The sequence below is a fragment of the Stegostoma tigrinum genome, chromosome 1 (assembly GCF_030684315.1).
Source record: "Stegostoma tigrinum isolate sSteTig4 chromosome 1, sSteTig4.hap1, whole genome shotgun sequence".
Classification (NCBI taxonomy): Eukaryota; Metazoa; Chordata; class Chondrichthyes; order Orectolobiformes; family Stegostomatidae; genus Stegostoma; species Stegostoma tigrinum.
The window spans coordinates 89,075,943-89,101,217 of record NC_081354.1 but is presented as its reverse complement, the minus strand read 5'-3'; the positions used below and the strand labels follow the sequence as shown (position 1 = coordinate 89,101,217).

The 25,275-nt window shown below is 41.0% G+C and overlaps 1 protein-coding gene across 3 annotated transcripts; it reads right to left on the bottom strand.

The window, feature by feature from the left end:
* Positions 1-165: 165 nt before the first annotated feature.
* Positions 166-25,275, bottom strand: LOC125455038 (sodium-dependent phosphate transport protein 2B). Of its 3 annotated transcripts, XM_048536545.2 has the most exons (14): positions 25,197-25,275; positions 24,704-24,791; positions 24,481-24,597; positions 24,222-24,350; positions 23,953-24,096; positions 23,715-23,826; positions 21,433-21,628; positions 17,804-17,899; positions 11,892-12,012; positions 10,749-10,916; positions 9,614-9,730; positions 9,403-9,527; positions 394-439; positions 166-264 (listed from the first exon to the last, which is right to left on the bottom strand). In XM_048536545.2, exons 2-14 carry the CDS (start codon positions 24,786-24,788, stop codon positions 203-205), a joined length of 1,518 nt encoding a protein of 505 aa, XP_048392502.1. In that variant the 5' UTR covers positions 24,789-24,791; positions 25,197-25,275; the 3' UTR covers positions 166-202. The 3 variants fall into 3 exon arrangements, with proteins under 3 accessions (XP_048392502.1, XP_048392493.1, XP_059503031.1); XM_048536536.2 differs by lacking the exons at positions 166-264; positions 394-439 and adding an exon at positions 4,324-6,405; XM_059647048.1 differs by lacking the exons at positions 166-264; positions 394-439 and adding an exon at positions 4,324-6,405 and having other exon boundaries at positions 25,178-25,263.

Below are 25,275 nucleotides of genomic sequence, written 5' to 3'. Positions count from 1 at the left end.
AGTTGGGAGGGGAATGGAGAAGTGACAATTGAGAGGAAAGAAGAAAGAGGTCACAATGAGGAAGGGACAGACAGCTCTGGATTTGTAAAGGGTGCAACAACACTCCAATTTAAAGCAAGCTTCCAATACAGGCAGCAGTGTTCATGAAATGCCATACCTTTCCAAATCAGGTCATACACATGCTTCATTATTCACTAAAGCTTCATTTCAGGGGACTTTGCTGTAGAGGGGACTGCGTAGTGATCATGAGCAAGAATCTTGGTTCTGTTTTAAGAAAAAAAGACAAACTCCTGTACTGTGACTGAGGTAACTTAGCATTAAGAAAACCTTTCTCGTGTATATATCTAGGTAATGTAGCAAAGACCTAATTCACTGTAATGTATTTTGATTTACCTCTGTGGTAAAGTATGTTGTATAAATTCAGCCAGTCTGGCAGCATCTGTGAAGCAAAAAAGGAGAGTTAACATTTCAGGTCCAGTGACCCTTCCTCAGAACTCACTGAGCATGAAACTTTAACTCTGATTTATTTTACACAGATGCTGCCGGACCTGCTGATCCTTTCCAGCAACTTTGATTTTGTTCCTGATTTACAGCAGCTGCAATTCTTTTGGTTTTTATGTTATATAAATTGTTTGTGATACATGAGATAAACTTTTCAAAAAATAACAAACAATTTTGCACCAAAGTAAATTGAGGGAAACTGATACCAAAGATTCCAGTAATTGTATTGATTTAAATTGTGTGATACATTTAGCTGAACTAATACACTGAACTGAGTGACTGTGATCTGTCTTGAAGGGTATCCGTGAATCAGTAATTCTTATTAAATTAATTATTCTATTGGACATCTGACAATCTTGTGTCCCTTGTCATTACAATGGAGGTGCTACCCATTGATGTTGACTCTTCTGACCTTTCTCGACATTACATATTGTCGACATTACTAAGCCAAGATAGTTGTGGATCATGTGGATTGTACGTACATATATAAACACAGGCAATTCAGTAGACATATTGTGTGCTGAGTTATAATGTTAGCTTTATCAAGATTTCTTCATTTGTCAATAAATGTCATGAAAACAATTGCAAAATCCTAAAACCTTCTTTGTAGAACAGCCCATAATCAATGATCCCAGCATCAGTTGTCCCACTTTCTTTCCCTTTAAGTGTATATGTTACATTTTAAAAACAAAATAATGAGCAATAGAATATACTGTGTTGTTTGAAATACTGCTAACTATAGGATAATTATCAGTTCATTTTGAATGACAGATGCCTAATTCTTGATAATTATTCCTTCTGTACAAGACTGGAAAGTTCTAGGCTCCAACACAGATAATAGATAATACCAGCATAAGCTATCAGTTGATGTATATAGGGAAGGAAAGTTAGACACAATCTCCACGAACACTGTCGAATTAGTACTGGATGAATTTATCTAAGGCTTTTCACCAAATCTTCTGAGGAGTGGCAATCATTATTGGACTGTCACTCTGCTTCTATTGTTTTTGTGTAAAGATAGAGTTCCATATTTCTGATCAAGTCATCCAAACTTGGCCTTTTTCACAAATGTGAAATGAACCTACTTTTGGAATCCCTCCTGTATTACAAGCTGACTGGGGGAACCCAAAACACTTCATTTCACAGTGATAGCTGCTGCTTTATGTTATATTTATTCTTCCACTCACACATTCACACTGATAAACATCAGTCAGTGGGGTGCTATCAGTCGGAGGTTTCCTTGCATTTAAATGGGGTTTGATCTGATGCTAAGATTTCAAAGGGTCCAGAGTCAATGTTAAAGACTCGCAACTGTATTCCACTGTGCCTCTGTCTCTTATCATAGTGTTGTCATTCAGGACATTGGGTGTAAGATATGGCTCCATCAGACTGTGTCAAGATGTTCCTTTAGACTCTGTGTGTCACCTCTTTCCAGTTTTGGTATTAGGCCCCAGAGGTTGATGAAGAGGGCCTTGCAGAGTTCACAGGGTTTGGCTTTGCTGTTTCTGGTGCTGAGGTTGATCACATGTGATCCATCCAGTTTCATTCCTTCCTTCAGATTTTGTAGCATTTTGATACAACTGATTGCCTTGCTAGGACATTTCAGAGTACAGTTTAGAGTCAACAAAATTGCTGTGGGTCTGGAGTCACGCAGAGGCCAGACCAGGTAATGGCAGCAGATTTGCTTTCCTAAAGGGCTTTGGGGAACCAGATTGGTTTTTACAACAATCAATAGTGGCTGCTATTAGGCTGGCTTTGAATTCCAAACTTTGACTGTCAAACTTGGATTCAGATTTCACCTCAACTCTGATGGGATTCAAATCCATGTCCCCAGAATATTATCCTGGGGTTCTGGATTTCTAGACCAAAAACAGTACCATTGGGCAACCCTCCCCTCTTCAACTGACTCACATTTTATTTGAATAAAACTGACTTGAAGAGGACAGTGTGTACATATTTACCAGAATTCCAAGGTAGTAATTACTGTAAAACTTCCAGCAGTCACCATCACTATTACTTTGAAATGGACAGCCACTTGTCAAGGCCAAATATTCACAGAACTTGCTATGATGTGGAGGTGCCGGTGTTGTACCGGGTGGGCCAAAGTCACCTGACACCAGGTTATAATCCAACAGGGGTTTATTTGAAATTACACAGGCTTTTGGAGCACAGCCCCTTCATCAGGTGCACAGGGACAGTAGAGCACACAGGCACAGTTTATAGGCAGAGATCAAGGCCTCAACCATGATCTCAGGTTCATGTCGCGCTACAGGTGAACCCACCATACTGTTTTGTATCTGTAACATTATCCTCACTGTCCTGTTTTGACAGCATCACCTTGATAAATTGTTTTGATCTCTCCACCTTCATTAGTTTTTAGTTTTGAAATACTTATTACTTTGGTTAGATCTTCAGTGTGCAGCCCTTATACCTATCATGTTATTCCAGTCATTTAATTTGTCTCCAGGACCACCTTATTTTTCATTTTTTGTAATTATCTCTCTGCCTCATTCAAGCAGATTATAGGTCATGCCTTCACTGGTTATTCAGCTGTTGACACTTTGCTCACCGTCGAACACTCTTGGTCGTCTGCAGAGACTTATCATCTGATATTCCACTCAGCAGATGCACCAGAGACCTTCCAGATTGTCAATAATTAGATAGAGCCTAAAACATCCACACTGTGAGCCGAATTTAATGGCTGGCGTGGTGGCACTGTTGACCAGCTGGAAAGCAGAAGGAACTCTGCTGAAGCTATTGTCAGAAGGCACAATGGAATCTAAATTGAGCAGTCAAATGCCTGCCATTGCAGCTTTGAGGGCAAAGATGACATCTCCTACAGGTAGTAAGAAATCAGAAAGATGATAGCTGTTCTGTCCCAGCAGTGTCACTGGGAAACATGGCCTCTGCTGATCCTGAAACAGGCCTCAGAACATTGAAGGCAGTGCAGCTAAGCGCTTTTTTGGCTTATCAGGGCCAGTAAGGGTGGCTCCACCAAATCGAGTGAGAGAAAGGTTCATTGTGGAGAATAAGGTCAGTCCTCTGAGGGTCAAAAGGTGAATGTTCAGTACAACCCACCCAGAGCCTTCAGGGACACAAGAACTTTTTAGTTAGTGGCCTCCCCAAGTGACATAAGACTACACATGTTCTGAACCTTCTCTAACCCCAACTTAATTCAATTCCTTGCCTTCTCGATTCTGCAACCCCTCCCCCTCAGCCAGCTCAAGACGAGTGAGGCATGTATTAAATGAAGTGTACGAATGAGGCATAACTAAGTGTTAAATAGTGTATTTGTCATAAATAATGCTCTTCACCCTTAGCAGCTTTCACTAAAGCTGCATGTTTTCATTTAGTGACAGATTTCTGTGTTTCAGTATATTTTTAAAATGTGGAATTTCTCATGACAGCAAAGGGTTTTTAGTGTTTTTAAACTTGTGTTTGCCACATCTAAATGTGATTTTCTATTTACTCTGCTTAATTACATTATTGGTCTCAAAAACCTGGAGATTCCCTTGACTTGTTTCCGAATTTAACCTGATATAGGGTTTGGGGAAATCCATGCCACAGTGATCCCTAGATCTTTCTGGGTGTCTTTATCTGAAGTAAGCAAGTACCATTGCTTAGATGATGAATGCAGAATTCAGGACAATATTTTAAAGTACAGTATGCACTGTATGATGGATATTTCAGCAAGTTAGTAAAATAAATCTTTAACATGTGTTTTAATGTACATAATATATATTTCTAAATCACATGTTAAATGTAGTTAAAAATTTACAAAACAATAGAAAATTAGGTAAAATAAAATATAGACAAGCCCATTAATCAAAATGACATGACAGTACATATTTAGGAAAGTATTCATTCAATACATAAATTATATACTCTATAAAAACATAAAATGTACATTTAATATACATGGAGTGGGTTTTTACATTGTGTCTTTTACATTTACTGACAAATTTACAATTTAAAAATTATATTTTTCTCCCTTTGTGCTTACTTGTATACTTTCTGCCCTTCTTAATCACTTCTATAGCTTTGCCAGATTATCTTTGTGTAGCTATTCTGCATGGCCTGTGCTCTTTTTGACAGGAGTCACACCACTGGTTACACTTCTGCCCTACTAAGTCATTACATATCTCTGCAATTCATTTGTTTAAGAGCTGTTGTAACTCATGCAGTGATAACAAGAGGGTTTCGAGTCAGATTGAGGTTCAGACTAGAAAATTGAAACTGCGTTCAAGAATCCGTTGTTTTGGCATAAAAACTACAAGGTCTTATGTAAGCTTATAATAAAACTTCAGACTGTAGTTTACATCATGATATTTCTATAAATATTAACTAAATAAATGAGACGTACATGTTCAATTCCTTATTGATCATTAGTATTTGCAATTCTCAAAGGCTTAAGCATTGACCGGAGCTGTAATGGAATTATTTCAGAAAGGCACGTTGTAATAATTCTACTTGTGGAACACTTGGAAGTGAATATAACACAGTGAAGTCTGCAAGTCAGGATTATTATTTTAGCACCATCCAACAGAACTGATGCATACTCAGCATTGTTGGAACTTGACCTTGGGTAATTTATATAAAAAATCCTGAACTTGTCACTGGGTGCCTTAGTGTTCTTACCCAGTATTGTGTATAAAATGGACACTGGTTTGGCCACATTGCACCATGAATCTTCTTCTACATGCGAAACAACTATCCACAATGGTTTACGGTTTACAACATCCTTTCTGTCAATTAGTCCATAAAGTATTGAAGCCTTTCTATTCACCTATTTGGCCTCCATTGCTCCCCTTACACAATTCATTTTTCTATTTTTGGAAGGCACACACTCCATAAAGTCTAATGATATTTTCTCACATAAAAGAATGCAATTCCCTGCAATGAACTATTCACTTTCATGCTGTTATTATCATTTGGCAAAATGCAATTATGAGTTTCCAATAAATACAATAAAATAAAGCATCAGAAAAGTTGACTTTCGACATGAGTAAGACCACTTTTCAGAGAACACAAGATAAAGATGTACATATTCTACAATTTTTTTAGAAACTATTTTGTATTTTAAAATAGGACATATACCAAGCTACACATGTTCAGCTAGTTCAAAGGCTTACACTTGAGGGCAACAATTGAATATGAATTTCATTAATGCAACCCAGTATAAACTGGTGAAGGAATTACTTCAAGCAGACACTTTATTAACAAACTAACCATTCAGGGTACCAGAAGTGATTGAAACTGATGGAAGCTAGTCCTTAAAAAAAATACTGCACTACTATGCATAGCCATACTTTAGCTATTCTGCCATAGTTGTTTCTATATATTTGGTGACTTAATGTTTGTCTCATTTTCTACAATTGGAAATGTCTTAATAGCTTGTTTTCCATTCTCCAGAATTACTGGATTTTCATAGACCTCAAGTTCTTTGGTTTGTTTTTCTCCACTATCACTAAATTCATCACCAGTCTTGCCACAATTACACTTTCCAAAGCACCGAGTGGAACAACATATTGTAACACGCTGCACTATTCTGTCCCAAGGTTTCAGGGAATGCATCCAAATCGGAAGGAAGTCCCAAGTTTGTAGTACCTTTGGCAAGAACCTCGGGCACTTTGTTTGCATAAGATTGATAACAATTATGACGATTATCATTGTCAAGATAGGAATACCTACTCCGGCCAGTACCTGCCAACCAGCAATTGACAGCCCAAATACAAATAGAGGGAGCAGTAAAAAGCAAAAGATCAGGTAGGCGACTGCAAACCACCTGTACTTGGAAGTGTAACTTCCCAATGCTTTTGCTAGGCGAATAGGAAGACGCATGAATGGTATTGGGTACCAAATTATGATTCCAGAAACATTGAAAAAGAAGTGGCACAAGGCAATCTGTAAGGATTCAAAAACAAAAGTGAATGCACAAATCCGTGACATTAAAAATAAATCTGAACATTTATTTACCGTTACAGCAATTAATGATTCAAATCTTTTCTGACAGGTGATCCACATAAAATATGCACTTATAGGACATACAAACCAAAGCGCAGATGGTCTACAAAAGGGTCCCTGAATCTACATTTGGTCTCACCATTGTAGTGGAGGCCACATTGGGAGCAACACACAGAACATAGAACAATACAGCGCAGAACAGGCCCTTCAGCCCTCGATGTTGTGCCGATCTGTGAACTACACTATCCCAACATCATCCATACGCTTATCCAAGGACTGTGTAAATGCCCCTAATGTGGCTGAGTTAACTACATTGGCAGGCAGGGCATTCCACGCCCTTACCACTCTCTGAGTAAAGAACCTGCCTCTGATATCTGTCTTAAATCTATCACCCCTCAATGTGTAGCTATGCCCCCTTATACAAGCTGAAGTCATCAACCTCGGAAAAAGACTCTCATTGTCCACCTTATCTAATCCTCTGATCATCTTGTATGTCTCTATTAAATCCCCTCTTAGCCTCCTTCTTGTTAATGAGAAAAGACCCAAGTCCCTCAGCCTTTCTTCATAGGGCCTGCGCTCCAGACCAGGCAACATCCTGGTAAATCTCCTCTGCACCTTTTTCAATGCTTCCACATCCTTTGTCTAATGGGGTGATCAGAACTGCACGCAGTATTCCAAATGAGGTCGCACTAGCATTTTGTACAGTTGCAGCATGACATCACAGCTCTGGAACTCAATCCCTCTACCAATAAAACCTAACACACCGTAAGCCTTCTTAACAGCACTATCAACCTGGTTGGCAACTTTCAGGGATCTATGTACATGGACACCAAGATCCCTCTGCACATCCACACTACCAAGAATCTTTCCAGTGACCCTGTATTCTGCCTTCCTATTATTCTTCCCAAAGTGAATCACCTCACATTTATCCGCATTGAACTCCATTTGCCACCTTTCAGCCCAATTCTGCAGTTTATCCAAGTCTCCCTGCAACCTGCAACATTCTTCCACACTGTCCATCGCTCCACTAACTTTAGTGGCATCTGCAAACTTACTAACCCATCCACCTATGCCTGCGTCCAAGTCATTTATAAAAATGACAAACAGCAGTGCTCCCAAAACAGATCCTTGAGGCACACCACTAGTGACCTGGCTCCAGGCTGAATATTTTCCATCAACCACCACTCGTTGCCTTCTTACAGAAAGCCAATTTCTAATCCAAACTGCTAAATCTCCCTCAATCCTGTACCTCTGTATTTTCTCCAATAGCCTACCACGTGGAACCTTATCAAAGGCTTTACTGAAGTCCATGTACACCACGTCAACTGCCCTACCCTCATCTACATGATTGGTCACCTTCTCAAAAAACTCAATGAGGTCTGTGAGACATGGCCTGCTCTTGATGAATCCATGTTGACTATCTCCAATCAAATTGTTGCTTGCTAGATGATTATAAATCCTATCTCTTATAATCCTTTCCAAAACTTTTCCTACAACAGGCCTAAGGCTCACTTGTCTATAATTACCTGGGTCATCTCTACTGCCCTTCTTGAACAAGGGCACAACATTTGCAATCCTCCAGTCCTCTGGTACTAAACCGGTAGACAATGAGGACTCAAAGATCAAGGCCAAAGGCTCCGCCACCTCCTCCCTAGCTTCCCAGAGAATCCTCGGAAAAATCCCATTTGGCCCAGGGGATTTATCTACCTTCACACCTTCTAGAATTGATAACACCTCCTCCTCACTAACCAAAATCCTTTCAAGTCTAATAGCCCGTAACTCAGTCTTCTCCTCTACAATATTCTCCTTTTCCTGAGTGAAAACAGATGTGAAATATTCATTTAGCACCTCTCCGATCTCCACAGGGTCCACACACAACTTCCCACTTCTGTCTTTGACTGGCCCTATTCCTACCATCGTCATCCTCTTATTCCTCACATACCTATAGAAAGCTTTAGGGTTCTCCTTTATTCTACCTGCTAATGTCTGCTAGTGCTCCCTCCTTGCTCTTTTTAACTCTTTAAATCTTTCCTAGCTAATCTGTAACTCTCCACCACCTCATCTGAACCATCTTGACTCATCGTCACATAAGCTTCCCTCTTCCACTTAACAAGAGATACAATTTCTTTAATAAACCACGGTTCCCTTACCTTATCACTTCCTCCCTGCCTGTCAGCGACATACCTATCAAGGACACGCAATAACCGTTCCTTAAACCAGCTCCACATTTCGATTGTCCCCATCCCCTGCATTTTGCTACCCCATTCTATGCCTCCTAAGTCTTGCCTTATCGCAATATAATTGCCCTTCCCCCATCTATAACTCTTGCCCTGTGGCATGTTCCTATCTCTTTCCATTGCTAAACTAAATATAACCAAACTATGGTCATTCTCTCCAAAGTGTTCACCTACCACGAAATCAAACACCTGGCCTGGTTCGTTACAGTAAGCCAAGTTGGAGGATGTACAGGTGAACCCCTGTCAGATATGAAAGGTTTGCTTTGGGCCTTGTTTGGAGGTGTGGGAGGGAGCTGTAGCATTTCCTGCAGTCGCAGGGAAAGGTGCCAGGTGTGGGGGGTTATTGGGGAGTGTAGAGTAGACGAGGGAGTCGCAAAGTGAGTGGTCCTTACGAAAGGCAGATAGGGATGGTCATGGAGTTGTATTGTAGGTGGCGAAGTGGCGGAGAATGACAGACTGGATGTGGAGTTTGGTGAGGTGATACGAGGACCAGGGGGATACAATCTGACCCCATGTAGCTACTGATATCAGATTTCTTAGAAACAGAATTCAAATCTTCAGCTATCATGGTGGCAACTAAATTTATGTTTGCCGGATTATTAGCTGGATCTCTGCTTAGCTGTTCAAATAACATAAATGCTACACCACTACACTACATATAAAATTGCGATTAAACGGTTTGATCTGTTTAATTACTCACCTGCAGAGAGTCAGCTAAGGTTTCTCCTGGACTAGCAAGAGCAGCTATAATAGCTGTTGTAGTTGTGCCAATATTAGAACCCAATGTGAGGGGATAAACTCGCTCGATGCTTATTACACCAATTCCTGCCAAATAAACAAATAGCTTAGTAAAATAATATTTATCCTGCAACTTACAGTATATTCATATAAAATGTATTTCTTACACTTACCAACTAATGGAGTAAGAGCTGAAGTAAAAATGGAACTGCTCTGAACAATGAAAGTCATTCCAGCACCCACTGCAATAGCTATATATCCAGTTAACCAACCAAATGGAAATCTGAAATCTGCAAGAGGTTTATAGTTTGAATTACTTTACCTGTACTTATGTGACAAACATACCACAAATTATTGATATTGTTATGTATACAATGGACAATCACACTGAATTATTGAAAAAATATTTACGTTTAAATGTCAATTTACAAATATAAAACTAAACTGTGTATATTGTTGTTGTGAAACAAGTTAAGCTCCCTCTGAATTAGTAGCTATCCTTGTTCATAACATATAATGATCTTATTACCAAATAAGAAAAGTATATTTCAATCACTTGAGTTAATAGCTGATCAATATCAGCATTCTATTTATTACACATTTTTTTATAATTAGTGCAAAGAATATTGTTCAATGAAACCATGAAAATATTTTGATCCAGATTTATAAGTTATATTTAACACTTAAACGTTAAAGGAGGAACACATTGATCCGAATGACTGCAGATTTCTAACTGCTATGTTGGGAGATACTGGTGTGTCACTTGGGCCTTGTTCATCTGACAAGAGTGAATATTGATTTTGTAGGTGTGCTTCCCTAAATCCTAAGACACATTTTTTAAAAAAATCACCAAAACAGTTAGTATAATTTTCAGCGAAGTTGTCTGAGCTGCATGATGACTTTTAGCTGTTGGTCATCATTAACAAGTGTATTCTCCATGGCAGAAGCTCTTTCATTCAGAGTTCACTTTAAAAATATTACGTCAAAAATTAAGTAAAAGATTATAGATCTTCCATGCATTTACACTATGGAATTTGTTTCTTCTTCCCACATTCTGATGAGTAGACAGCTAAAATTAGAAAGGTGTCTTTTACCAAAACCCTGACAAGAATTAAATATGTGTAAATTTAATTGTATTCACCGTATCATCATGTATCTCACAGTGAGAAAAAGTAGCAAATGACTTAAGTCAACATGTTTAGAATGGCAAAGGTCAGCAAATAAAGAAGGAGCATGGATGAAGATTAATTTATGAATTTATCCCAAACTATGCACATCAGATTGGTAAAAATGAGTTTTTACACTTACCAGTATTGATAAATTTTTTGATAACTGTAGCAACTTGTCCTTTTAACATGGAGTTGAGAAGTTTAACAATAAGTATCAAACAGGTACACAGTACAATCAAAGAGGCTGCAAGGAGGATTAGACCAACGCCTAAATCAGATATTGCTGTATTTACAAACAGATGATGACCTAAGGAAAAAAGAAACTGGAATTATTATGTGTAATGCCTCAGTTAATCTATTACAATTTTACAGATACCTCATATTCCTAAATGGTTTAATGTCCTGAAATAACAATATGTATGAATGAATTCCATATTCCTATGTATGAATTCCATAATTTGACATGCTTCAATAATTTGCTTTCATATAGTGCCTTTAACATAGCATGATGTCTCAAAGTGCATCAGTTCTATAATCAAATGAAAAATAATTCCAAGCCAAAAAAAAAGCACGAAGCATCTTACATCAGTATATGGATTGAATTTGATATTGTGGGTGTTGACCACCATTTGGAGAATTGGTAGGAAATCCACATTTTTTGTGTTAGGGAAGCCTGACCAAATTAAGTACCTTTCAGGCAGTGTAAATCTTCTCTGCAATTTAGGGTCTCACCAGTTCAGGTCAGAAGCAAGGGCAGGGGAGCAGCTTTCAGTGACAGGCCCTTCCAGATATTTACAGCCCAAAATCTCCAACAATGAGGAATTCCTCGGTAGGCTGTTAAGTAAGCTTTGAGAAGCATGGGAAATCTGTGCATCTCCTATTTAATCACTCAACTACTACTACATTTTATACGGCGTGCTATAATTGGTATCAGCAGTTTATGAATAAGTGTCACTGACATCCCACAGCAAGCGGGCATCTCTCACATAGCCTCCTTCCTGCCTCCAACTTAATGGCTGGAGGAATCCACTATTGCTGGATGGACCCATGGCCTCTCATGCATTTCAGTATGCTCAGCCATGTTTTCCATCACGACAAGCTGGATTTGACTCCACCTGTAGTATTTTCCTCTAGCCCAGTTTTCCACGACTCTATCTTACACTTGTTCAGTCTTTGTTAGAAATACAAGGCAATTCTGAGGCTTTTAACCTTCAAATGAATAAGCTGCATTCAATTGGTTAAGTGGTTATGGTAATGCTTTCTTTAAATAAAAGCAATTTACATTTTTGAAGGTTTATTGTTTCCGATACATTTTTCAGAGTCCAAGTATGGTTGACGTCACTCCAGCAAAATTCAGGTGATGTGCAGTTGTATTCACCGGGAACAGTTACATTTTTCTCCACCTGGAAGACAAAAGAACTATAATGCAAAAATCAATAATGTTCTTTACAACCTGAAACTGAACACCACACTTCAGTATTAACAAATGTCCTGCAGTGTTATTTTGTCATTGAATTAAGATTTGTATTCTGTCTAATTCCTTTCCACTCCATGCGTGCTTTGCCCAAAGGCAGGTGCCTGACATGTTTTCTGCAGATGCAGAACATCCGAAGTCGTTTTCTCCCCCCCCAGTTTTTGACACGATAATAAAATGTGAGGCTGGATGAACACAGCAGGCCAAGCAGCATCTCAGGAGCACAAAAGCTGACGTTTCGGGCCTAGACCCTTCATCAGAGAGGGGGATGGGGAGAAGGAACTGGAATAAATAGGGAGAGAGGGGGAGGCGGACCAAAGATGGAGAGTAAAGAAGATAGGTGGAGAGAGTATAGGTGGGGAGGTAGGGAGGGGATAGGTCAGTCCAGGGAAGACGGACAGGTCAAGGAGGTGGGATGAGGTTAGTAGGTAGATGGGGGTGCAGCTTGGCGTGGGAGGAAGGGATGGGTGAGAGGAAGAACCGGTTAGGGAGGCAGAGGCAGGTTGGACTGGTTTTGGGATGCAGTGGGTGGGGGGGAAGAGCTGGGCTGGTTGTGTGGTGCAGTGGAGGGAGGGGACGAACTGGACTGGTTTAGGGATGCAGTAGGGGAAGGGGAGATTTTGAAACTGGTGAAGTCCACATTGATACCATTAGGCTGCAGGGTTCCCAGGCGGAATATGAGTTGCTGTTCCTGCAACCTTCGGGTGGCATCATTGTGGCAGTGCAGGAGGCCCATGATGGACATGTCAGCTAGAGAATGGGAGGGGGAGTGGAAATGGTTTGCGACTGGGAGGTGCAGTTGTTTGTTGCGAACTGAGCGGAGGTGTTCTGCAAAGCGGTCCCCAAGCCTCCGCTTGGTTTCCCCAATGTAGAGGAGGCCGCACCGGGTACAGTGGATGCAGTATACCACATTGGCAGATGTGCAGGTGAACCTCTGCTTAATGTGGAATGTCATCTTGGGGCCTGGGATAGGGGTGAGGGAAGAGGTGTGAAACTGGTGGTTTACCACTGTCTTCTACAATTAAGGGCAAGGTATTTGGAAGGGAAATAAAAGGGGACGGTGAACAGCCAGAAATCGTGTTACATATTGGCACTAATGATATAGCCAGAAATAGGGTTGAGGATATAAAAAGTGATTTCACGGAGTTAGGATGGAAGCTGCAAAGCAGGACGAACAGAGTAGTGTTCTCTAGCTTACTACTGGTGCCATGAGATAGTGAGGTGAGGAACAGGGAGCGGGCGCAGCTTAACATGTGGCTACGCAGCTGGTGTAGGAGGGAGAGCTTCAGATATGTAGATAATTGGGATGCCTTTTGGGGAAGGTGGGACCTGTACAAGAAGGACGGGTTGCATCTGAACCGGAAGGGGACCAATGTCCTGGGTGGAAGGTTTGCTCGAGTAGTTCGAGAGGGTTTAAACTAGTATGGCAGGGGGGTGGGAACCTGAGCTGTATACCAGAGGTGAGAGTTGATGCAGGTGAGGCAGTAGCAAGAGGTAGACCAGCTAGTGGGAAGAAACCAAGGGATCGGTTAAAGTGTGTTTGCTTTAATGCAAGGAGTATCAGGAATAAAAGTGATGAACTTAGAGCATGGATCAGTACCTGGTGCTATGATGTTGTGGCCATAACAGAGACATGGGTTTCTCATGGGCAGGAATGGTTGCTGGATGTTCCAGGGTTTAGAACATTTAAAAAGAATAGGGAAGGGGGAAAAAGAGGAGGGGGTGTAGCACTACTAATCAGAGAGGGTATCACAGCTACAGAAGCTTCCTTTGTCGAGGAAGATCTGCCTACCGAGTCAGTATGGGTGGAAATTAGGAACAGCAAGGGAGCAGTCACCTTGTTAGGGGTTTACTACAGGCCCCCCAATAGCAGCAGGGAGATTGAAGAAAGCATAGGTCGACAGATTTTGGAAAAGTGTGGACGCAGTAGGGTTGTTGTAATGGGTGACTTTAATTTTCCTAATATTAATTGGAACCTCCTTCGAGCAGAAGATTTGAATGGAGCTGTTTTTGTAAGGTGTGTTCAGGAGAGTTTCCTAACGCAGTACGTTGACAGGCCGACGAGGGGAGAGGCCATTCTAGACTTGGTGCTCGGAAACGAGCCGGGGCAGGTATCAGATCTTGTGGTGGGAGAGCATTTTGGTGATAGTGACCATAACTGCCTCACATTCTACATAGCTATGGAGAAGGAGAGGATTAGGCAAAATGGGAGGATATTTAATTGGGGAAGAGGAAACTATGATGCGATTAGACATGAGTTAGGAAGCATGGACTGGGAGCAATTGTTCCATGGTAAGGGAACTATAGACGTGGAGACTGTTTAAGGAACAGTTGTTGCGAGTGATGAGTAAATATGTCCCTCTGAGACAGGCAATAAGGGGTAAGATAAAGGAACCTTGGATGATGAGAGCGGTGGAGCTTCTTGTGAAAAGGAAGAAGGTAGCTTACATAAGGTGGAGGAAGCTAGGGTCAAGTTCAGCTAGAGAGGATTAGAAGCAGGCAAGGAAGGAGCTCAAAAATGGTCTGAGGAGAGCCAGGAGGGGGCACGAGAAAGGCTTGGCAGAAGGAATCAGGGAAAACACAAAGGCATTTTACACTTGTGTGAGGAATAAGAGAATGGTCAAAGAAAGAGTAGGGCCGATCAGGGATAGCATAGGGAACTTATGTGTGGAGTCTGAGGAGGTAGGAGAAGCCCTAAATGAGTTTTTTGCTTCTGTCTTTACGAAAGAAACGAACTTTGTAGTGAATGAAACCTTTGAAGAGCAGGTGTGCATGCTGGAATGGATAGAGATAGAGGAAGCTGATGTGCTGAAAATTTTGTCAAACATTAAGATTGACAAGTCGCCAGGCCCGGACCAGATTTGTCCTCGGCTGCTTTGGGAAGCGAGAAATGCAATTGCTTCACCACTTGCGAAGATCTTTGCATCCTCGCTCTCCACTGGAGTCGTACCTGAGGACTGGAGAGAGGCAAATGTAATTCCTCTCTTCAAGAAAGGAAATAGGGAAATCCCCGGCAATTACAGACCAGTAAGTCTCACGTCTGTCGTCTGCAAGGTGTTAGAAAGGATTCTGAGGGATAGGATTTATGACCATCTGGAAGAGCATGGCTTGATCGAATACAGTCAGCACGGCTTTGTGAGGGGCAGGTCATGCCTCACAAACCTTATCGAGTTCTTTGAGGATGTGACTAGAAAAGTTGATGAGGGTCGAGCTGTGGATGTGGTGTATATGGACTTCAGTAAGGCATTTGATAAGGTTCCCCATGGTAGGCTCATTCAGAAGGTCAGGAGGAATGGGATACAGGGGAACTTAGCTGCTTGGATACAGAATTGGCCGGCCAACAGAAGACAGCGAGTGGTAGTAGAAGGAAAATATTCTGCCTGGAAGTCAGTGGTGAGTGGGGTTCCACAGGGCTCTGTCCTTGGGCCTCTACTGTTTGTAATTTTTATTAATGACTTGGATGAGGGGATTGAAGGATGCGTCAGCAAGTTTGCAGACGACACAAAGGTCGGAGGTGTCGTTGACAGTGTAGAGGGCTGTTGTAGGCTGCAGCGGGACATTGACAGGATGCAGAGATGGGCTGAAAGGTGGCAGATGAAGTTCAACCTGGATAAATGCGAGGTGATGCATTTTGGAAGGTCGAATTTGAAAGCTGAGTACAGGATTAAGGATAGGATTCTTGGCAGTGTGGAGGAACAGAGGGATCTTGGTGTGCAGATACATAGATCCCTTAAAATGGCCACCCAAGTGGACAGGGTTGTTAAGAAAGCATATGGTGTTTTGGCTTTCATTAACAGGGGGATTGAGTTTAAGAGTCGTGAGATCTTGTTGCAGCTCTATAAAACTTTGGTTAGACCGCACTTGGAATACTGCGTCCAGTTCTGGTCGCCGTATTATAGGAAAGATGTGGATGCTTTGGAGAGGGTTCAGAGGAGGTTTACCAGGATGCTGCCTGGACTGGAGGGTTTATCTTATGAAGAGAGGTTGACTGAGCTCGGTCTCTTTTCATTGGAGAAAAGGAGGAGGAGAGGGACCTAATTGAGGTATACAAGATAATGAGAGGCATAGATAGAGTTGATAGCCAGAGACTATTTCCCAGGGCAGAAATGGCTAGCACGAGGGGTCATAGTTTTAAGCTGGTTGGAGGAAAGTATAGAGGGGATGTCAGAGGCGGGTTCTTTACACAGAGAGTTGTGAGAGCATGGAATGCATTGCCAGCAGCAGTTGTGGAAGCAAGGTCATTGGGGTCATTTAAGAGACTGCTGGACATGCATATGGTCACAGAAATTTGAGGGTGCATACATGAGGATCAATGGTCGGCACAACATTGTGGGCTGAAGGGCCTGTTCTGTGCTGTGCTGTTCTATGTTCTATGAAATGCAGCAGTAGATCAATGTGCCTTCTGGCTTGCTATTGTCATGCGGCATTACCGCAACACACTGATTAGATGTAACAATCTTGAAGTCAGTTTTTGATAAAGATACAGGACATAAGCCAGACTGTTAGCCTGTGAGCTCCTAACATGGTGTCAGAGTGCAGCTGAGAATTCATGCTTGCAAGCTGTGTAAAAGTCACAGGAATGTTCAGTTGAAACAGAAGGTGATATAAACGGCAACTGGCAGTTTTTCTGTGCACAATGGTAATGTTATGAAATTGTGATAGAATCTATTTAATCTACTTAATAAGCCAAGCAGGTACGCTGAGCTATAGCACTGTTGAGAAAAACAGTTTCAAAACATATTCCGCTTTAAATCTTTCTCAGAAACAGGAAGAAACAAACTAATTTTGAAAAGTTTGAAGACACAATTTGAACCCCGAGCGGATGTAACATATTGAAAGGTATGTGTTCGACATCAGGGTCCAAGGTGAAAAAGATTATATTTAACAATGTTACTTCATGAACACACAGTTCACAGAATTCTGTGAATTTACACAACTAACAGATTATCTAATTAAAGAATTTTATTAGGCGTAAGAGATTTTGCAGTGAGCACATGTCTTTTGAGAGGGGAAATTTACTCTTAGAAAAGCAACTGATGTGAAGAAATGCTAAAATTGTAAGTCAGCAGCCAGAGCATCTTCATGGCAGAACAGACTAAGCTTTGAATTATGATGACAGACATTCCATGCTCAAAGTGCAGAACAATAATGATAAAGAGCTACATCGTAATATTGTGCAGTACAACACAAAGAAAGAGAAAGGCTGTCCAGAGCAGGGAAATCAGCAACAAATCAAATAATTTTGCATATAAATATATGGCTTGGACCAAGTACAACAAGAAGGTACAGATGGCCATGGCAGTGATATCAGCCTAAGATTCTAATGAATCACTCTTCATTGTGCACCAGATTGGTTCATTCCGATTGACAGATGACTGTTAAAATGATGAGTGCAGTAGGGGAACAATTGTACCCATTCCACACTCCACTCAGAATTTTTTAAGAACAGGCAGGAAGTCAGTAATAGGTTTCGTTCTAATATTCTTCCCCCATACTAAAGTCTGCAAATTCTTGGCTGGAGGAGCTGTAGCTATAACCTCTTTTTGTGTTGATCTACGATCTGCCGCACCATTTGATCAGCCTTCTTTAATCATAAGTTGTTGCCAATTTTCTGGATTATGCCTGTAGAAATAATCTCCAAATGCATACAAGCTTTTCATCACTGTCAGTTATTTTAATTACATTCTGTATTAGTTTACCTATATTTATTGTTTACTTACTATTTGAGTTGTGGTTTTACACCATTCCTTAATAAGGCTTTTGTTTGCTGCTGCTGGATTTCCTGTTGCTATTTCATTTATCACAGATTTATCCAGCTGAAATAAAATAATTTTAACAAATCATCAAGAGAGAAGCAGTCCATGAATTTCTGATTAAATGTCACTGTCTGTGAATTCAAATAATGTTTAAAAATTCACTTTTGGTAAAACAGCATAGTAAGCAATATTAATATTTACTGGCTGTGAAGGGCGATCCTTGAGAAGGTGATGCAATTTTCACACAACTGAATGGCTTTTTGGGGCAGTTAAGAACTAATGCCATATTGTGGTACATATGGACCAGACAGGGTAAGAATTCCAATTCTAAGCACATGAGAAAACCAACAATTTCATGGTGACCAATATTGATATCAGTTTCTCTTAATACCCAGATTATTAAAATTGAAAATAAATTCGCAAACTATTATGATATAACTGCAACAACAGCAATAGAATCTTTAAACTTTGTAATATGTTCCGTAGTCTTCAAATGAACATTATCAAACAAAATATGGCACTTAACTACCTGAAGAGATATTAGATCATGTAAAATATTTGTCAAAACAGTAGATTTAAAAGGAGAATCTTAAAGGAGGAGAGAGAGGCTTAGAAGAGCAAGTGCAGACATCTGCTTCACGATCATCACTTCTTAGGTTATTGTCGCAACATTGATTATAGAGTCTAGAACATTGAACAATACAGCGCAGAATAGGCCCTTCAGCCCTCGATGTTGTGCCGATTTGTGAACTAATCTAAGCCCCTCCCCCTACAGTATCCCTACGATGATTCACACAGTATAGAATCATTGAATGGTGACAGCACTGAAGGAGAGCACTCAGCCTGTCTAATCTGTACAAGCTTTTAGCAAGAGCAATTCACTTAAGTCCCCTTCTCCATCCTAATCCCCATAGCACTGTAAGCTTTTTTTTTGAGATAACTAGGCACTTCTTTTTTAAAGTCACAACTGAATCTGCCTCCATCATACCTCAGACCTAAAAGATTTTCTGTGTAAAACATTTTTCTTCATGTTGCACCTCTTTTGATAATCACCTTAAGGTGGTGCTTTTTGGATCTCAATGCATCCACTGGGAATAGATTCACTTTTCTGCGGGTCCCTCACTGATTTGAATACCTCTATTAAATGTCCTTGCACACTTTTCTGCTCAAAGGAAAAATTAGTTTTTTTCTCTAATTTGTTCAAGTAACTGGAGTTCCTCCTCTCTGAAGTCATTCTCGTGAACCGTTATATGAAGGAAGGATTGGAAAGTATTGGCATGTGTCTTTCCATCCCTATTTCCCACACTATCCTTGGATGCACTTCATCTTGTCCTGGTGACTTATCCAAATTAACTATAGCCAGCCTATCTCATACATTATCTTCATCCATGGTTAGCCCATCAATTATCTCAAAATACTACCCTATTCCCTTTGCACCATGACTTGGGCAGCATCTTCTTCCTTGGCAAAGAAAGATACAAAGTACTCAGTACCTCAGCCGTACCTCCTGCCTTGCAGAATAAAACCATTTTAGGTCAATAATTAGATCCAATCTTCCTTCAAACATCTTTTTACTTCTCATATTTCACCAGAAGACTTTTGGATTCCCTTTCATGTTAGCTGCCAGGCATTTGTCTTTTTTTTACTTCTCCTCTCAATTTTCTACATTGAGCCTGCTTCTCAATTGTATCATCCACCTGACATTTGTCATCAGCACCATTTTTTGTTTCATCTTAGTATCTCTTTCATCGTCTATAAACCTCTGGATTTCTTAGCCTTATCTTTTCCCCTCAAGCAAATGTACCTTAACTGTACCCAAACTTCAATCTCTTTTAGACCTTAATACATTATCCGTCAATCAGATCTCACCAAATAGCTTACTGTTCCTGCTCTAGGGTTATTAGTCTCTAATTATCTGTGCACCTTTACTTTTCTCTCTAATGATACTGCCTGGTTTCCATGTCACAGTTTTCTTTTCATCTAAAAGATTGCAATTAAAGAAGTAAAACAAAAAGAAAATTTTTGTTATGGTATGACTGATATTCCGTTCTTTACCTTGAAAGTTAACATATAAAGGTCTCACAGAAATTTTAGAGAGATGAATCATTCATTGTTTATATAATTCAGTTCAGTTTAGAGGGAAACCTAAGCAGTAAAGAAGTCAACGCTCTGGGTCATGGAAATGATCATAGAATGGAATGAGAATTCTGAAGTCTAGCCTTGAGAAACCATGAGGTCTTAACGGTGTCAATTGCACTGCTGAATGACATAGGCTGTTTGGCTGCCTTGATTACTTGAAAGTAAAATTACAGCCAAGAAACCTACAAAGTATAAGGTAAAATCCTAAATGTGTAGTCTGTTTGCTAATGTTGAAATAGTTTCAACTCCTCAATTCTACAAGCATCTATTTTGTCATTAATTAACATAAAAATTAAATTGCTTTGGGCAAGTCAAAAAAGGAGAATCGCTTCCTCCCCAGATAAAATATACTCTTACATAAAAGAATCTTTTTGCAGCACCTTGTGTTCCCGCTAAGAGCATTTGTCCTGCTCATTTGGACCAATAATTTTTGAGCAGAATGATTCATAGAAACAAAGCTTAAGGGTTTTACTGACTTCATGATTCATTTGAATGTCTCAATGAAAGGTGTGATGACAAACATAACTTAGTAATTAATCGCATCACTAAATATAATAAAAAAAATTCTTGTCACATTATGTTTCTTCAGTGTTGTACTGCAATTGGAGGCTCGCCTTTGCCTGTCGCTGAAATAGGACGTAAAGATGTAGCCTTCTGACTCAGACAAGAATGCTACCCTGACCCATAAAGTGATTTAAATTACTTTCACTTAATATAATACATCATTCCTAAATAATTTATTAAATATTTTTATTTCAACTTATTGGTACATCAATATGTTTATTTAGTTTCATTTATGCAATAGTCTAAGCTTTTTAAACTGCTGCTTATTTTCTGGAAACCATACAAACTCAATATAAAAAAAGTATTTAAAGTATCATCCTTGAAAATATATTCGGGTGATTTTCTTCATCAAATGTTTGAGAAACCATTTCTGGATACAAAGGAAAACAAAGGAGGCTGAGGCTTTCTTCAGCAATAGGGTTGTGAATGAACTGGGCTCGGAGGATATTGCTGGCTTTTTCACCGCCAGTTCTATACACTGCATCTCAAAGAAAAGACACTGATGGGTCTTGCACTAGGACTTTCTCAGTCTCATAATGCTAAGGCACATGCTGGCTATCAGGCTAGATAATCTTCAAATGCTTCTCAACAGAATCTTTGGGCCTTGATTCTTTCTGGCTATGGTTCTCCAGCAGCATCAAGTATGTCCTTCAAGTTTGGAGGGGCCAGAAAAGTAGATGCAGAAACAATAGTCAGTAGCTGCCCTTAAGTTTTTGTTCACCATTCCATTCCAAAGTGTGATCGGGTGCCATCAGTTTGAGGGTTTGGCAAGCTTTGAACTCTCTGGATACACTTCATCAGTCTAGCAGTAGCATGGAAGATTATTATTTGGATGGGTTTGGTGAATGGTTTAATAATGATTCCACCGTCACTACGTTGTAATAGCTTACCTGTATGATAAGTTTCGTGAAGCCATCAGTAATGACTTTTAACATATCTGGAGCATCCTCACCACTCTTGAGATCAAATGATTGAACAATGACCTGAGTGAGATGGTATAGGTAGCTGGAGGCTGCTTCAATAGGTAGCAGGACAAGAACTGACAGCCAATTAAAGAAATCATGCACAGTTGCACCTGCAAAAGCCCTATGAAGAAAATAAAAAGTTGTTACCATATATATTCATAATCCTAATCATACACACAAGCAGTATGCTCATACCACCCACGCCTTTTAAATACAAGTTCCCAGCAAATCCTGACAATCAAGTCAAGCTTAAGTCAATTTGTGTATTTATCATTTAAAATTCTTACTTATTAGTTTGTCCAATTTCAGTTGCAAAATGAACCTGACAGTTTGGAAAAGACTGTTTTCAGATCTATTTTTTCAATGATTACTAATGATGAATCAGTATTTTATTCACCTTTTAGTAGCTGCAATTTGGAAGAAATGGAAATATTAATTTAAATGTTATGGAATTAATTTTTCTTTGTTCTGAGATCAAAAAAAATTGCAATAATATTAAATGAAGGAACATCATCAACTCAAAACGCTACCTGTTTTGACCTGCTGTACATTTCCAATTGTTTGTTTTTCAGAATTCTGACATCTTCAGTATTTTGCCTCCTAGATTTTCTATTCCTTGCCTAATTTTAAAGCCAAATATCCTTTATGTCTTTTTAACTGCCTTAATAACTTGTATTGCAACTTTCTAAATCTTGGCGAAGCTAAAGTCTAGGCCTCTCTGCTCTTGAATAACTTTTAAAGGTAAACGATTTGGTTTATATCACCCAATCAAAGAATTATTATGGTGCAGAAGGAGGTCACCCAACACAGCATGTGTACAGTGGTTCTACTCCCTAGTCCCAATCTCCAGCCTTTCCCCCCATTTCCCTGCACACCATTTCTGTCCAAATAATCATCCAAAACCCTCTTGAATGCTTCAATTGAACCTGCCCCCACCACATTTCCAGGCAGTGGCTTCATATCCTAGCGACTCACTGTGTGAAAAAGCTTTTCCACTGTACCCGGTGTAGCTTCCTCTACATTGAGGAAACCAAGCGGAGGCTTGGAGACCGCTTTGCAGAACACCTCCGCTCAGTTCGCAACAAACAACTGCACCTCCCAGTCGCAAACCATTTCCACTCCCCCTCCCATTCTTTAGATGACATGTCCATCATGGGCCTCCTGCACTGCCACAATGATGCCACCCGAAGGCTGCAGGAACAGCAACTCATATTCCGCCTGGGAACCCTGCAGCCCAATGGTATCAATGTGGACTTCACCAGTTTCAAAATCTCCCCTTCCCCAACTGCATCCCTAAACCAGCCCAGTTCGTCCCCTCCCCCCACTGCACCACACAACCAGCCCAGCTCTTCCCCCCCACCCACTGCATTCCAAAACCAGCCCAGCCTGTCTCTGCCTCCCTAAGTGGTTCTTCCTCTCACCCATCCCTTCCTCCCACCCCAAGCCGCACCCCCATCTACCTACTAACCTCATCCCACCTCCTTGACCTGTCCGTCTTCCCTGGACTGACCTATCCCCTCACTACCTCCCCACCTATACTCTCCTCTCCACCTATCTTCTTTTCTCTCCAGCTTCGGTCTGCCTCCCCCTCTCTCCCTATTTATTCCAGGACCCTCACCCCATCCCCCTCTCTGATGAAGGGTCTAGGCCCGAAACGTCAGCTTTTGTGCTCCTGAGATGCTGCTTGGCCTGCTGTGTTCATCCAGCCTCACATTTTATCTTTCCATCACTCTTGCTTCCTTTGCACATTACTTTAAATCTATGACTTTTTACGATCTAGAACCCCATCGACTGGGTCCAGGTTACACATGATTTTGAACAGCTCTATCAGATTTCCTCTCGGCCTTCTCTCTGAGGAGAACAGCCTGGAGGGAGAACCGTTACAACTTCCTCAATCTCTCCTCGGAACTGAAGCTTCTCATTCCCGCCTAGCCTTATTTTTCCTATCACATGCATGACTTCACACTACTGTTAAATTACTTCTACAGTGCTTTGTCGATGTCCTACAATTAAAGTCACTGGAATAATTGTTCATGCCCCCCCCCCCCACAAAAGAAAAGCAGTTACAGATTTTAACTTTTGGTTTACTGTCAAAAATAACTCGTGCATTCTTACCCTTCTGCCCTATACAGCCAATGTCGGCTGGAGATTTTTTTTAAACTGTAAAAAGAAATTCAAAAGGGGAAACCGGTGGCGAGTGAACGCACCTTCTGAATTCTGTCCGGTCTCCGGATTGCATCAAAGCCACGATGGTGTTGGTTACCGAGGTGCCGATGTTCGTCCCCATGATCACGGGGATGGCGGATCGCACTCCCAACACTGCAAGGAAACAGAACAGCCACTGAGTAAGGCGAGGGACAGAGGCGGACGACAGGCAATAAAGTCAGAACACTCGGGTCATTGCAAAAGAGCAAAGTCACAAAAAGCAAGTCCGACTCTACTCACAGCCAGAGGACACCATGCTGACCACGATCGAGGATGAGGTGCTGGAACTTTGCACCAGAACCGTTACCAAGATCCCGATCACCAGGCCGGCCACAGGGTTTGCCAGGATCACGTTATCCTTGAAGATATCTCCGGCAGCTTTACCTGTGGGAGAGCAGAGCAGCGGGGGGTGGAGAGAGAGAGATGATGGTGAGGCACAGCTACACCAGGAATGGAATGTGGAATGGTGTGTGCGCGGGCTCGGTTTCCCGCTCGCGCCGAGATCTCACCTCCCACCAGCTGGAAAGCCGAGCTCAAGATGTCCAGCGAGCACACAAACACGTAGAGGAAGCCAAGAAGTAACACCAGTTTGAACACCGCCGTCAGCACACGGACAGCCTTCTGTGCGGCACTCAGATCTGCCAGAATGAATCATTATTATTAGTGTTATTATCATTTAAACTCAATTGTGAGGAGACGGTGCTTCCGTCAAGGAATGAAAAGAGCCAAAGCCTTAGCTTATCCCTTGGGGGTGGGATGAAGGGGTACCTGACCACTTGATGCCAACAGCCTCGAGTTTGGGCACTGCCCAGGGATCCTCCGGCTCGTGCTTCACCAGAGCGATGGTCGAATAAGCGGGAAGCAAACCCGGTTCCTCACTGGGTCCTGAAATGTGGAAACGATGCAGAGAGAAACGGAGTGGGCATCAGACCAGAAAGAGAAGCTGACAGCAAAGAGCAGCCCAAACGGAGAACACCCGAATGTGACTTACCGCTCATTGCTGGCTTGGCATTAGCCCCGAGTTCGCCAGTCCCAGAGCTACCCTGTGAGCCCTCCAATTCAGCCCGAGGAGCCATGGTCTGCAAGGAGCAGTATTCAAATATTTAATGAATATTTCAATAGCCGTCAATCGGTGAGGATATAACCAAAGGAAGCATTCCCTTTACCCATCATCTGGCCAAGTCCGGCATTAAATTGCATATCAAGGAAGTCAGTTTTGGTCTCCCAATCGCAGGACCAAGGTAAGAAATTATTCGGCTAAAAAAAACTACAAATTGAAAACAAATAATATTCTTTAAACCCAGGATGAATTTGATGTTGCTGCTGAATTTCACTAACATGAAGACAAATTAGATGCAAAATGAACACCAAAAAGAAAATAACCGAGAGGTAATACCCTAAAGATTTTAAACAAATGTTGAATGTTATTTGTAAGAATAGATAATAAAGTTGATGAATATTCTACCGTTGACTTTTCTGCTCACCGGACACTAGCTGAAGATTAATGCAGAATGTTGTAATGTTGAGTGAAGGAGGCTATCTTCACATCCCATTCCACTTGGG

Excerpts from the sequence above, each read along its gene's own strand:
- LOC125455038 (XM_048536536.2), bottom strand. The coding sequence starts at position 24,788 with ATGGCTCCTCGGGCTGAATTGGAGGGCTCACAGGGTAGCTCTGGGACT. Across the intron at positions 23,827-23,952 it reads CAGCATGGTGTCCTCTGGCT|TGTTGGGAGTGCGATCCGCC; the intron begins GTGAGTAGAGTC and ends GTTTCCTTGCAG. Across the intron at positions 6,406-9,402 it reads CCTTAGCTGACTCTCTGCAG|ATTGCCTTGTGCCACTTCTT; the intron begins GTGAGTAATTAA and ends GAATCCTTACAG.